The 14,195-nt window shown below is 40.0% G+C and overlaps 1 protein-coding gene across 8 annotated transcripts in view; it reads left to right on the top strand.

The window, feature by feature from the left end:
- The window catches only part of Wipf1 (WAS/WASL interacting protein family member 1), a 119,312-nt gene extending 108,398 nt beyond the window's left edge, over positions 1 to 10,914 (top strand). For all 8 annotated transcript variants that reach the window (XM_074071130.1, XM_074071134.1, XM_074071135.1 and 5 more), the window contains 3 exons: positions 2,984 to 3,196; positions 3,831 to 3,944; positions 7,931 to 10,914. In XM_074071130.1, coding sequence (XP_073927231.1) covers positions 2,984 to 3,196; positions 3,831 to 3,944; positions 7,931 to 7,986 — 383 coding nt within the window. In that variant the 3' untranslated portion in view covers positions 7,987 to 10,914. The remainder of the gene's footprint in view (positions 1 to 2,983; positions 3,197 to 3,830; positions 3,945 to 7,930) is intronic.
- The last annotated feature ends 3,281 nt before the right edge of the window (positions 10,915 to 14,195 follow it).

Here is a 14,195-nt window from a genome sequence, read left to right as displayed (position 1 = left end):
ATGTCTGGAATTGGGACATTTTTTTTCTTTCAAAGTTAACTGACCTTTGACCCTGTGACCTTAGGAACCTAATAGAAACCAGTCTTTAAACCAGTAGTCTTCAACGATCACGTTAGGGTCACCTGGGAGGCATTAAAAACCCACAGGAACCTTGCTCCCTTCAAAGCTTTCGGCTGTATGGGTCTGCGAAGCAGAGCGCAAGTTCCCCAGTGATGTTGAAGGGGAATGTGGAGGAAGGTACAGTAAACGCAGCAGTGTGAAAAACACTCTGCCATGGAGAGTTGACTACAAATATAAGAAAGTTACTAGTACATTAGATCTAATCCCTAGACATCAGCATCTCATTGGGGTTTCTGCAGCTGACAAATGAGGTCAGTCAGGTGTCAGAGGAATGAAATACAATGTTTTTCTTCTCATCCAACATCTATGGATTTTCCTGCAAAGTGATTGAGGATGTATTGCATTGGCTCTACCAAATGGATGAATAAACAAGTAAAGGCTCCCCCCAAATATGGTAGGCATAACATATAACATGTATTGTTTCTTTGGATGCCATAAAAGTTACACTGTTTAATTTAGAAATAGAGAAAAGTATATAGGAAATAGAAACTGTCTATAATCCCACCTCCACCACTATCCAGAAATAGTGATTCACATTTTTATATCCCTTTCCAATCTTCTTAAGATGCATATATATAATTTTTTTCATCATTGGCATTGGAAACTATTGTGTGGTAATTTGCCTTTTGTTTTAAAAGATCTCATTGACATGATGATATGATGAACTATTCTACAAACTTTTATAGCTGCACAATATTCGGTCCTACAAGTATACCTTCATTTATTTGTCTAGTCTCCTCCCTTGGACACATGGGCCATTTCTAGATTTTTTTTTTTTTTGGTGTAGGGGGGAGGGTTTGGTTTGGTTTTGGTTTTGCAAACAGGGTCTCACTATATAGCACAGCTGACCTTGCACTCATGATCCTCCTGACTCAGCCTGCTGGGTACAAGGATTCAAGGCATGTACCACCATCGCTAGATCTTGGCTGTCACAGATAATGCAGTGATGCATCCTGGAACCTAAATATTTATGTGCATTCCTGTGTAATTTGCTTTGGTTGAATTCGTGAGATGGAATTTCTGGAGCAATGTTTGTGCATACCATACTAAGGATTTCATAAGAACTGACAAATTGCATTCCAGAAAATTCCTACCAGTTTATATTACCACAAGGAGCATATGAGAGGCCATCTATATTTTGAAATGTAATTTGCCTTCATTGTTAGAGGAACAGGCTATAGAATTTGATGATTTGAAGTTAAATCCTAGCTCTCCCACTCTTTAGCCATCTAATTTGGGCTTTTTAAGCTCCTAACGCCTCTGAGGGCCTGTCTTCTGGCCTGTGCTTCTCAGAGTTGAAAGAATTAGAGGAGACAAGAGTGTATAGGGGTCTCTTATTTTCTGGCATGTGTTCATATTATTGAATAAATGACCATTTTTGTTACTCTGCCAGTGGGAAATAGAAACCCATTTTCTATTGTGTCAGCCTGGGTTTGGAGCAGGGATCCATAGGTTGGAGAGTTAGGAACATGAACATTTACCTAAAAAATAAAAATGATATGAAATTGATCAAGTGGCATCATCATATCAGGCCCCATAATGTTTGGAAATGTAGTTTGCATTTGGTGACAGTCAAGTGGTGGTATTACGAGTGAAGCTAAACCATAGCAGAAAGTCAGTGCTTGCTGCCTGATGCTGTAGCAATGCCAAACAGAGGGGGCACCGAGTACTACAAGGTGAGACACCAGCCAGTGCTGGGCAGCACCTCCCATCCACATCCACTGTCAGGGATATCTGCAGTGGGTGAGCACCTTGTTCCATTTAGGGTCCCCAGTTAGATTCTGAACCTACAAGTAATGAAATAGTTATGTTTATCATTCCATAAGACACTGGATCTACATAAAATGTCAACATCTAACAGCGTTTCCCACACTACTAAAGATCAGGAAAGTCACTTTGGTTTACATGGGAAAATGTTCAAGGTTGGTTTTGTTTCTTTAATTTACTCACTACCCAATAGCCTCTGCATTTGAGGGAAGGGAAAAACAAAATGGATTTCTTTTCTGTTATCAGGAAGAAGAATTTGGACTGGTAGAGTGCCTGCTTGGCAAGTTCAAGGCCATAAGTTCAAATTTCAGTACCACAAAAAAGAGGGGGTGGGAACTTAAAAACCATTGCATTAAATGGGTTTCAGATTCTTAGATGGTACTTTTAATTTGCGTTTTGACTAATTAATAATTACAATGCTGTGAAAAAGGCAACAACTACCTGGCATTCTACAGATAGGAAGTCAAGTTCCAAGGGTTTTGGACATCTATAGCCAGGGTTATTGATTAGCAGTTCATCACTCCCTGTGCTCATCCACCTCCCCCAGGAGGAAGACCTATCCTGCTGCTCCCAGGATGACTGGTATTTAGTTTCCTCATGCCACTGCTGTCTGGAAACATCAGATACATCACAGAAACATTTTTGTGTGATTAGCAATAGTACTGTGCTGTTGAAGAACTTAGTTCTTCTGAAAACCTAAAATAACTTCATAACTATCTTATTCTTTTTTCAGTTCTTTCATGATGGTACAGTAATTAGTTCAATAGCTCTTTAAAATGTTTTTTAAATTATACACTTGTCAATATAAACAGATTATCACCCGTTTTCAATTTCATCGTTTCATCTCCAGCCTCAGAGCAAACTCAGCCAAACAGCCACTTAGCACTTGCTTTAGCTACACGTGGGAGCACACGGGCACTTTTGTGTTTATATGTGCTACTTATTTCTCATGCCCTGTAAAGTCACCACCATTCTCTATGTTTCTAGTTAGAAGGCATGTATCCAGCAGGCACTCTTAGTTGCATACTGATGATAATCACAACAGCAACAGGGATGTAAGGTAGTGTTGCACTCAATGTCTTCTGTTTTGTTCCAGGTCCCCTCCCACCACCGCCTCCAATAAGCAGAAATGGCAGCACGTCTCGGGCCCTGCCTGCCACCCCTCAGTTGCCATCCAGGAGTGGAGTAGATAATTCCAGGGGGGGGCCCAGGCCCCCTCTTCCTCCTGACAGACCTGGTGCTGGGGCACCTCCCCCACCTCCGCCATCGACATCAATTAGAAACGGCTTCCAGGACTCATCCTGTGAAGGTTTGTAATGTTTGCCTGAGTCCACATTTCTTGTTCATTATTACTACACTGTACTGCACTGATCTATCCAGCCATGTGGGGGCCCACTATGACTTCTTATTAATAATAGGAATCCCTCTCTCCCTCTTCTTAAAAAGGCAGGTCATTTTTCTCTAACTTGTCCCTTGTTCAAGTCTCATTTTGGTTAACTTTCCCTAAATTCCCAAATTCTGAAAAGAACCATTTTTGCAGCTTACCTTCATATTTTCACCATATCTAAACAGTTGGCTATCAGCCCAATGGCCTGCAGAATCAAGCTACTCCCCTCTGCCACATGATCATTGTGGTCCTAGTTATTCCTGGGCTCACTGGTGGGAAGAGAGGTGTCCCATAACTGAGCCCCCAGCTCCTCAGAAGATCTGGCTGGATCCCAACCACTCTAGTTCTATTCACTGTGCTTTGATTTGCAGACCAGTACATTTTATCCATGTGTTAACCAGTGACATTTGTAGCACTAGCAGCTTTTCTGTAAACTTCTAGGTATGAAACTAGAAGTGATTTCTACAGTTCTCTTTCTACTACCTTCTGTGTTCTTCCTTATGTAAGTCTTCATAGCAGATTGTCTGTCTGAAGATACTGTTTGTTTCTCCCTCAGATGAGTGGGAAAGCAGATTCTACTTCCATCCGATTTCTGATTTGCCACCTCCAGAGCCATATGTACCAACCACCAAAAGTTATCCCAGCAAATTGGCAAGAACTGAAAGCCGGAGTGAGTATTTCTGCCAGAGCTTTTGGCAGATTCATGCTTGAATAGCCTGGATTACTTGGGTTGTATAGGAAACCCAGGCCTCTTGCCTGGAGTGCAGTAAGGAGACTGAGATATTTGAAATGTCTATGAGAAGTGATTATCTTAAGGTGTCATTACAAGCTCAAAAGACCTTTGGTTTGCAGGAGTAAATCCTGTTATTTTGCTTCTTTGGACAGTCTTCCCTCATTTGGTCTTCCTGAGATCAAATACAAGTAGAGTCATCTTCCATTCATACAAGTTTGCAGCTGGCAAAAAATGTCTTAATTATAACAAAAGCTCACACTAACTTCCTTGATCTTATAAATGTATTATAGCCATAGCTTTGTGTGCATTATATGATAGTGTTAAGTATGTCATAATCTCTCTAAGGAATAAATATTTTCCTTTTACCAGATTCTCTTCCCACTCTTATTCATATAATTCTGATTTTTTTATATAGTTATAGTGACAGTGTACAGTTTTTTGATAGTAGGTTTTACATAACATTGCTTAGTAAACACCTCCTCACTTTATCACATGGTTTGTATTTCATAGGAGTCCATCAAGTGAGCATACACTAATTTATCATTGCACATTTGAACTGCTTCTGTGCTTGCTAATATATGTAATGCTGTCATAAAGAAGTAGATAATTTTCCCCTGGTGAAGAAGAAGTGTGAACAAGAAGGGGAAAAAAAGATACACTAGAATTTCACAACAATAAATGCACAACACTAAGAAAGTATTAGCATTAAATAAACAAATATTACTGAGGAGGTTCAGGCTTGCCTCAGAAGCTCAGGCTTAGCCTCAGAGCCAAACTGAGCAAGTCAAATAATGGTCACAATGTCCCTAGCCATGACCTTACTCCCTAGCAAAGCACCTTACACATACTCAGAACCTACTGATTTCTCTAAACATGCAGTTCTTAAGTAACTTTTGGTTGGTTGGTCTGCAACCCCAGAGGTTAATGTCAGCTGAAGTGAAGGCCAGTTAGAAGCAAGTCACTGACACTGGGGAGAACTGACGGGTGCAAGCTGAGGTCAGAGGCGATGCTGGGCAGAGTTGGGCTCAGTGTTCCTGCACAGGACAATACAAGCACTTTCTATTGGAGACATTTCTATTAGGATAAATTAAGTGAGTTAGATTTCACTTTGTGCCTCTGTCAACAGTTCAAAGAGTTAGAAAATGTTTTAGGAAAATTTCCGAGCTAAAAGTAACCAACATTGCTACTTGGAAGAGAAACTACCAGTTCCTAGAAAAATCAATTTAGGTAAGATACTGCATTCCTAGACAATGCCTGATAAAAAAGTGTAAGTATAGTAAAATTATCATGTAAAAGTGGCAACTAAAATTCTTTTGAAAAAGAAGTCTTCACGTGGAAGTGAAGTGTTTTTGTGTGTGTGATTTGATTGTGTTTTCATCAGAAGGGGCCTCCATCTAATGAGTACAGCCTATTTTTCTTCACTCTTGGGCACTAAAATAGATTCATCTTAAGGAGTTGTTCATGTAAACTCTAATATTTTCCCTGACTTGCTTATAAGTATACTTAATATAATTTGAATGTTACTTGTATTTTTTAAAACAATAACTGAACCTTCTTCCCCATACCCCCTAGATATTTAAATTTATAGCTAACCACATTCTCTCCTCATCCCCCTTTCAAGATTTGAGTAAGCAGCCAGCCATGCTGGTGGCCTATAATCCTAGCTACTTGGGAGGCAGAAATCAGGATAGTGGATCAAGGACATCCTGTGCAAAAAGTTGGAGATAGCCCATCTGAACCAATTAAAGCTGGGCATGACAGTGTCATCCCAGCTACACAGGAAACATAAATAGGAGGATCATGGTCCAGACCAGCCTGGACAAAAATGCCAGACCATATTTGAAAAATAGCTAAAGCAAAAAGGGGTGTGGACATGGCTCAAGTGGTAGAGCACCTGCCTAGCAAGCCCTAGTCCCTAAGTTCAAAGTCCACCAGAAAAAAAGATTTGAGTTAGCAATCTAGGGCTAAAACAGTGCCCTGCCCCCTACTGCATCTTCCTTCAGTGTCACAAAGTCTGAATTAGAGTAGGCATTTTAAAAATATTTTTTAATTGGTAGATTTCTACTGCACCTGAAATTTATTTTTTGAAGATTTGCTTTAAATATTTTTAGCATTTGGTCATGTTTAATGTATTATAGTGATAACACATCATGTAACAAAAAAAAGTAAGGTGAGCTAGTGCCTGTGGCTCATGCCTGTAATCCTAGCTACTCAGGAGGCAGAGATCAGGAGGATTGGCGTTCAAAGCCAGCCCAGGGAAATAGTTCGTGAGACCCTTTCTCGAAAAAAAAAATCACAAAAAAGGACTGGTGGAGTGGGAATGTGGCTCACGGATTAAGCCCTGAATTCAAACCCCAATGTAGAAAAAAAAAAGGTGCTATCAAGTACCAGTTTTATTTCTGCTCTGACAGCTGCCTCAGCCTCCAAGTCTGCCTGGTAGGACACCCCGAGAGCCTTGAGCAGTGTACAGCACACTTTGGGTGCCACCCCACTGCACTGTTGAAGGCCAGCTATCCTTCTGTAGCCACTTGTGGTGTGTCAGTGACAGTTCAGTTCCATGACAGATGTCTGGTTTACATCCAGAAAAGTCTTTACTCGTGTTCAAGAATAGATTTGGTTGGGATGGTAAAAGAAAGGGACAAAAGAGTGGAATGCCATGTTTTCCTCTAAACTCCTGTCCTTGTCAGAGATTTGGCTGTGTCTCAGAAGTCTCTGAGTCCACAGGGTTTCTATCAGGATGCTTGCTGAGGAATCCACCAGTGCCCACCCGCCCGCCCACTGAGTCTCAAGAGCAGTAGCCAAGCAGACCTGTCACTGACATGAGCCTCTGGCAGACCTGGCCATGGCATCTGAGCACCTGACTTCGATGCCTTATACCTGTTAGCTCTCAAAAAATATGTGTGGGGTAAATGTGCAGTGATAGCCCATGAATGTATCAATGTGCACAGCTTTTTAAAAAAGCACATAGACAGAATAAAAAGGCCACCCACAGAATGGGAAAAAATATTTGGAAATTTTATTTCTTTTTTTTTAGTAGTACTAGGGTTTGAACTCAGGCCTTCACACTTGCTAGGCAGGCGTGGAAATCATGTATCTGAGACGGGATTAATAGTCAGAATCTATAAAGAGTTCCTACAATTCAACAATTAAAAATATATAATTAAAAATGGATTGAAAACTTGAATAGACAGCTGGGAGGAGTGGCTCAAGTGGTAGAGCTCCTGCCCAGCAAGCATGAGGCCCTTCATTCAAACCCCAGTACTGCCAAAATAAATAAATAAAATTTAAAAAAAAAAAAGAAAACTTGAATAGACATTTCTTAAGAAGATATACAGATGGCTGCTAAGCACATAAAAAGATGCTCAGCGTCACTAATCACTGTGGAGATGTAAATAGCCCATGAGATTTGACCTCACCTAATGCCTTACCGTACAAAGGAGATTGCCTAGATAAGCAGTAGTATAGTGACTAGAATGCAGCACGCCATTAATAATGTACTTGCAAGTTAGTACTGATAATAGTAACTGTATCATCCTATTTCTGGGGTGGGGAAAAGAGAACCATATTTAACTGAAAAATTTACACATAGTGTTCTTAGTTATCTCTGGGAAGTGCAAGCCTGGGTGAATTTTTGTTGTTTTTGTTCAGCTGTATTCTCTAAATCTGTAATCAACACTGTGATCAGAAGAAAAGCATTTGTTTTTACAAACGCTCTGTGTAAGCACTCAGTGGCCGGTGGTGGGCATTACTTATAGTTGTGTTTCTTCTCGTCATTCCATGCTTCTTTTCCCATCCACGTGTGCCAATTAGCTTACAGCCTTGGTCACAGCAGGTGAGGTAGTAGGCACCTTTGCAACCACCTAAGTTTCCACAGTAAAGACATAAGCTTTCTAACCAAAATTATATTGTCTGTTCTTTTCAAGGTGGATCCAGCCGAAGAGAAAGGGGTGCCCCACCTCTCCCTCCCGTCCAGAGGTGATCTTTGTCTGCTCCTTTCTAGCCATGCTCCAGAGCTGCTTCTGTTGCTGTTCGAGAATTGCACACCCTCCTCTCCTTTCCTTGTCCCCTTCATTTATGGCAGGATGGAGGAAGAGAGGGTGATGATGGAAGATCTATGTGTTGGGGCGGGGGGGATCCAGTAAAGAAATGTGCCTAGCTTTTTATGTTGTATATATTCTCAGAGCTATTGCTTGCTTCAGCTACAGCCCGCCAGTGTTGGCTGCTGGGATCGATAGGCTTTTGTGGCAAGTAGGCAGAGATGAATTATATCCCAGCTTTCAACCAAACAAACTCGAACATTCACTGCTTAGTTTCTACAGGCTATAATTATTAAAGTCCCTGAGAGCTGTTTTCATCCAGGCCTTTGTCCCACACTTGGCCTCCTGTCTGTTTCCATGAACCACAGACCACCTAAGCAAGTTGCTGAGCTAGGGCTCACGTGAAGCTTTTGTGGCTACGATGTCCAGTCTTTAGCAGTCTGAGGTTGGCTCCAGGTCAGAGCTATACAATAAAAATATAATGTGATCCCTTACACAATTTTAAAATGACTAGTAGACACATTTTTAAGATAACAAGAAACAGGTGAGATTAATTGTAATATATTCTATTTAATCCTATACATCCAAAATATCATTTCAACCTATAATCCATATAAAAATTATTGATGAGATAGTTTACATTCTTTTTTGGTACTAAACCTTCAAAATCCATTGTGCATTCTATACTTAGAGCACATCTCCATTCAAACTAGTCCCAGTTCAAGTGCTTAGAGACCCATGTGCCTGGTGGCTCCCCTATTGGGCAGCACAGGTTCTGGAAGAGAGAAGCTAGTACAAAACCTCTTGTTTAAAAAACAAGGAATCTTTAGCAATTCAAGAGGTTCCTAAAAGTAGGGTTAGGATCCAATACCTTATTTGGTAGACAGCTTGACCTTAGATTTTGGTCCTTTGTCGTTTCTCTTCCCTCAATATCTGTGCAAGTGTTGCTTCACAGTACCCAGGTCAGAAAAGGATCTGGTATGGTTTACAGTCACGTGGAACAAAGCCATTGGAAAGAAACTGGAAGCTGTGGGGGCTTCTGCCCTCAGAACCAGCTGGCCATATGCTCAGTTGTCAGTTGAAGGCCTGCCTTGCAGATTTGAAATGGTCTTTGTTCTTCCCCTGCCCACCCCCCAGCAGACTCTTCAGGGCCTGCTGGGAGAAGTAGGAAGTCCAGGTAGTGTGGAAAACAGTAAGGGAAGGGATCAAATCAGAATCATGGAAGAAGGGAGCAGATTTGAAATGAGGGGCAAAATTCTAAAAACCTAACTCTGGGGTTGAGTGAGTTAGGATCTTGCTAATTAAGAAATTAGAGGAAATGTATTTTGAATCTGTTCAGGAGACTCATTTGTCTTGGATCTATGCAAGTAAAGCTCTAGTGAAGAACCGTAAGGAAGAGCCAGATTTGCCTTTTTTATATATGATTTTGTTTACAAAATTTTACTGGGACTTTTAAATCTAGCTGTAGAGTTGCAAAAATATTTCCACTTTAATGTTTTATATGGTTATGTTTAAAAATTATCATTACTTATTTTTTAAAAGCACATGACCACATATGTATATGTATGTCTACCTAAACTTTGTATCATGGTTTCAGTGTATTACTGGGAAATGCTAACAAGAAATCAATCCAAAGACAAATTTCAAGGATGCATTCCTATTTGTAGAATAAATAACTGTTTTGTTTATATAAAAGCAGAACTTAGGGTTCTAATAAATGGAATGTCTAATAAATTATAAAGTTACTGATTTAAATATATCGTATTTTTCTAACTCTCCTTGCCAAAGCTCTGGAATTCGTACGTTAGAGAACTTGTTTTCCCCCTTCTCGTCTGTCTTCATCTACCTTTCATATAGTCACTTGGGGCTCTTACCCAAAGAGAATCAAGAAATAAAAAGCTATAACAAGTTTGGAAAAAATTTAAAGCTTTTTTAAAAATTGCAACATTTTGGTCATTTAGCAGCGTCCTTTTACTTTGGATTCTTTGATCTGATGTCAGCAATGTGAATATCCCTATGACAGGCCCTAATGACTCACTTCACAAAAGATGGAATTTAGCCTGACTAGCAGATATGGCAGAGAAAAGCCTAACCTAATTTTATTAGGGGCTGTGAGAACTGGGCAGTTCTTTGTATATCTCAACTCTGCAGGTACCTTTCTAAAGTTTGAAACAGGGTCACAGCTCAAAGTTTGCCATTCATCCAGAATAAAGATGCTTCAGAATGTATTTTTAAGGGACTATTTCATTTGTATACTTACACCCTTTCTTTGAAAGTTAACAACCTACTTACATCCAAAACCTTAAATGAGTTCTATGCTAAAATCTTCAACTATGGCAAATTACAAGAATGAGTATTTTCTTCCTTGAAATCAGAGCTTATATGTATGCTTTTTCCATAAAATTTCCAGGTAAATGTATTCAAAACACAATACGGTATTTCAACATTCATCTATCATTTTATATTAAAAGGTATTACAGTATTAAAATACAATGGTATTTATTTCACTATGCATTTTAATTCAGTAAAAATGGTTAATCCAATGGTGCCTTACTTTGTGATTTGAAAAAAAACCAACTTTTTATGTCTAAGTAACAGATTATTTGCATATTTGTAAAAACTATTAGGCCTTTATATTTTAATTGTAATGCCAATTTTGTTATTTTAGTAGCAGAAATGGGATGTTGTTAAAGTGTCCAAAACTTTTGGTATGAAAGTATTTTTTCATACCATTGCACTGTGTAAACAGACACATTGTGGTCTCTGTGTCATCAGGATAGTTGAAATGGTAAAGTAGAATCTACCCTAGACATCTACATCTTTGTAAGTTATCCAGACAATAAATAAAAGCAGAATGATATGATGTCAAATTGGTGGTTTTTCTTTATTGTCTATGAAATATAAACAAAAAAGCAAGTGTCTGTTTTCTGTTTTATACTGTAGTAAAGAAAGAGAAACTAAAAACAGGTCCTCATAAGTAAGACAGCATTCATTGCAGCCTCCTCACTAACCCTTTCTTTATTTTTTCTGAGAATCTACACGTTAGTCTGTCTATTAAATAAGTATGGGAGCAATAGAAAATGACATGACAAAGACTAGCATGAACACTGATAACTTTAGGAAAGCTTCTGGAGATTTAGGAAACCTAATCATTTTTAGAACTTACCTTGTGCGTGCGTGTATGGGCATGCATGATGTATGCACATATCTCAACATAGCACAGTAACTGAGAGCGCAGGAAGACCTGGCACCATCTCTTTCTTGCAAAGTCACTTCTCTAAACCTGTTTTGATTCTACAGGAACTGTCAGACAGCATCCATATGTTTGTTAGACAAGATGAGGCACTCAGCAGTGACTTCATGCAAGAATCAGTAAGTGGCAGGAAACAAATACTTATGCAATGCAATAATCCCAAGTTGACTAGAACCAAATCAGCTAGAAGGAGACTTACAGTGTACTTTTAAAGAAAAGAAGCACTAGTAGAAAAAATATCAGAGTATCAGAAATGCAGAGCAATCTCTATACAAGCTATTGTTGATTCCCTGGAAAACAAGAACTCATGTTGCTTCAGTCACCAAAGAAATACTAGGTTTACTAGGCGCTGGTGGCTTGCGCCTATAACCCTAGCTACTCTGGAGGCAGAGATCAGGAGAATTGTGTTTTGAAGCCAGCTCTGGGCAAATAGTTTGTGAGACTCTATCTTGCAAAAAAAAAACCACACACACACACACACACACAAAGGGCTGATGGAGTGACTCAAGGTATAGCCCCTGAGTTCAAACCCCAGTACTGCAAAGAAAAAAAAAAAAAAGAAATACTAGGTTCGATTTGAAGTTGCACAAATTAAGAGCCAGAAAGTACCTCACTCCACAATGGGACACTTCAGAGAACAGAAAGGGTCCTAGTAGTGCTTGCTGTAGCACAGCACATACCCACTGGGGCTTTGCCAGCAGGCAGCCGGGGCCATGTGGTCATCCCACTCAGAGGTCATCCAGTCCAGTCCTGTTGTCTCACAGATGGGCAGCTTAATATCCCAGATGACACACTAGTGGCAGGCAGTATAGCCTCTTACTACCCCACACTTCCAGCTTTATAATCTGTTGTGCCTCCATCACTGTTACACGTGTCTCACGTTTATTGAAAAGAAAAGGCCAAAGAAGAGGCTGCAGAGTCAGACTGAGCTCTGCACACACTAACTTGGCTTTGAATCCTGGCTGTGCCACTTCCCCCTGTGAGGCCACAGGTAGCTTAATTAAGCTCTCTGATTTGTCTCTATCATCCAGTGGTTACAAAGCTTAAACATACGGACGTCAAGGAAAGTAGCATATGCTTAGCATTCAATGAAAGTTCTATTTCACTTGCTAATCCTTTAGCTAGCAAACCTAAGCCATATTCAGAAAGGAATGCTCAGTGCAAAAAAAAGTCTGCCAATTTAATTACAGAATCAGAAGTAAAAAGTTTACTTCAAATCTGGCCTCATTTACTCAAACTGGAATCACTTACTTGGTTCATTCATCCCCTCGGCAGTTTTCAGTGAGCATTTACCGTGTGCCAGCTTCTTGGCAAACAAAGTGGCATTCCCACCACATCTGTGTCAGTGGAAGGATCTGGGGGTGGCAGTCAGGAGGCCAGCGCCCACTCATTCCCCATGCATGGGCCTGACTGCACTCACCCAGTCAGTTGTCTCAATGGACTAATCAATTTACATTGATATGTTGCTTGTTTGTTTGTTTGAGATGGGGTCTTGCTATGTAGCCTAGGCTGGCCTCAAACTTGTGATTTTCCTGCTGCAACCTCCTGAGTGCTGGGTTACAGATGTGTACCACCCCCTGCATGCTACATTGTTTTGTTTTTTTAATTTTTAACCTACTAGAAAATGGGAGAGGGAGAACAGTACTTAGGTTTTCAATGACTAATAGGTGTCTGGTTTTGATTAAGTTCAAAAATAAATTCAAGGACTCCCAGTTTCCTGGACATGTAATTGTCACCAGTTATTATTATTATTATTATTATATTTTGGTGGTACCGAGAATTGAACTCTGGGTTTCACGTGTCACAGTGCCACTTGAGCCACACAGCCTTGTTTCCTTCCACTTTGAACACAGCATTTAGTGCCTCTCTCCGGACCTCCATGTAGCATATACATGCTTCTTTTCCTTGTGTTAAGAAATGTTCCACCCATCAACAGCACAGCACAAATTCCTTTGTCTTGAAATAATGGCTTCCATGATTACAGAGGTACATTTTCAAAAGGCTAATTAAGCTCAAGCTGGCACTCCCACTTGCGAGGGGAGCCCTACGAATTCAGGACTTTCCTAATTTTTTATTTGTGATCTATTTTTCTTAAATAAGGCAGGCATCTTAAAGTGTCATAGCTTTGTGCCTCACAAAACTAGATCTGTCCTTGTGTTACTGTTCACCTCAGCTTCTCACATAGAATGAATGTCTCAAAAACTTTCTTAAACTACCAGCTTCCCGTGAGGACCCAGAGAGAGATGAGATGACCGAAGTGTTTTCCTCTTTTGTACTCACATGGCCTGTAAATATTCCAAAATAATCTGGTCACTGAGCTCCCCACGTTGCATTAGAATCAAAGGCCCTACAATGTGACCCATCCAGAAAAATGACTGACTTTTCAGGTGCCTGGGAAACACATCTGGGAGGTACTAGACATCAAGCTCCAATTTAGCTTAAATTTTGACCAGTAAGATGCCTGCCAGAACTCCTGGAATATATGTCATGGATGTAACATAAATGTGACGTAGTCATTTTTCCCACCCTTTTCCCGTTGTCTGCCTGTCTTAAGTAACTTAAAGGTCACTCATCAAAATGCCATCTAAAATAGATAGTTCCTAAACACACTAGCAGCAGATAATTTGGAAAGCCCAAATGCTTTATGGACCTGTTATACATTTATCCATTCAAATCATCAATAAACGCTGGTAGAGAAACTGATTTATTAAGCACTGGGAATAAAAAGATATGTTACACAACAGAATGTTGTAAGAACCAAGAGTATGAGATTAAATTGCAGGTCCAACAGCACCTTCGGACAGTTTACCCCTGGGTCTGGAATGCTCCTCACTATTGACACAGAGCTGTCTGGTTGAGCACTCACATGAAGGGGAAATTCCCTTTTGTCCTTGTTCT

This window comes from Castor canadensis, chromosome 4, assembly GCF_047511655.1.
Source record: "Castor canadensis chromosome 4, mCasCan1.hap1v2, whole genome shotgun sequence".
In the NCBI taxonomy this organism is placed as follows: Eukaryota; Metazoa; Chordata; class Mammalia; order Rodentia; family Castoridae; genus Castor; species Castor canadensis.
Note: the sequence above shows the minus strand (reverse complement) of the source record. Positions and strands in the feature narration are given on the sequence as shown.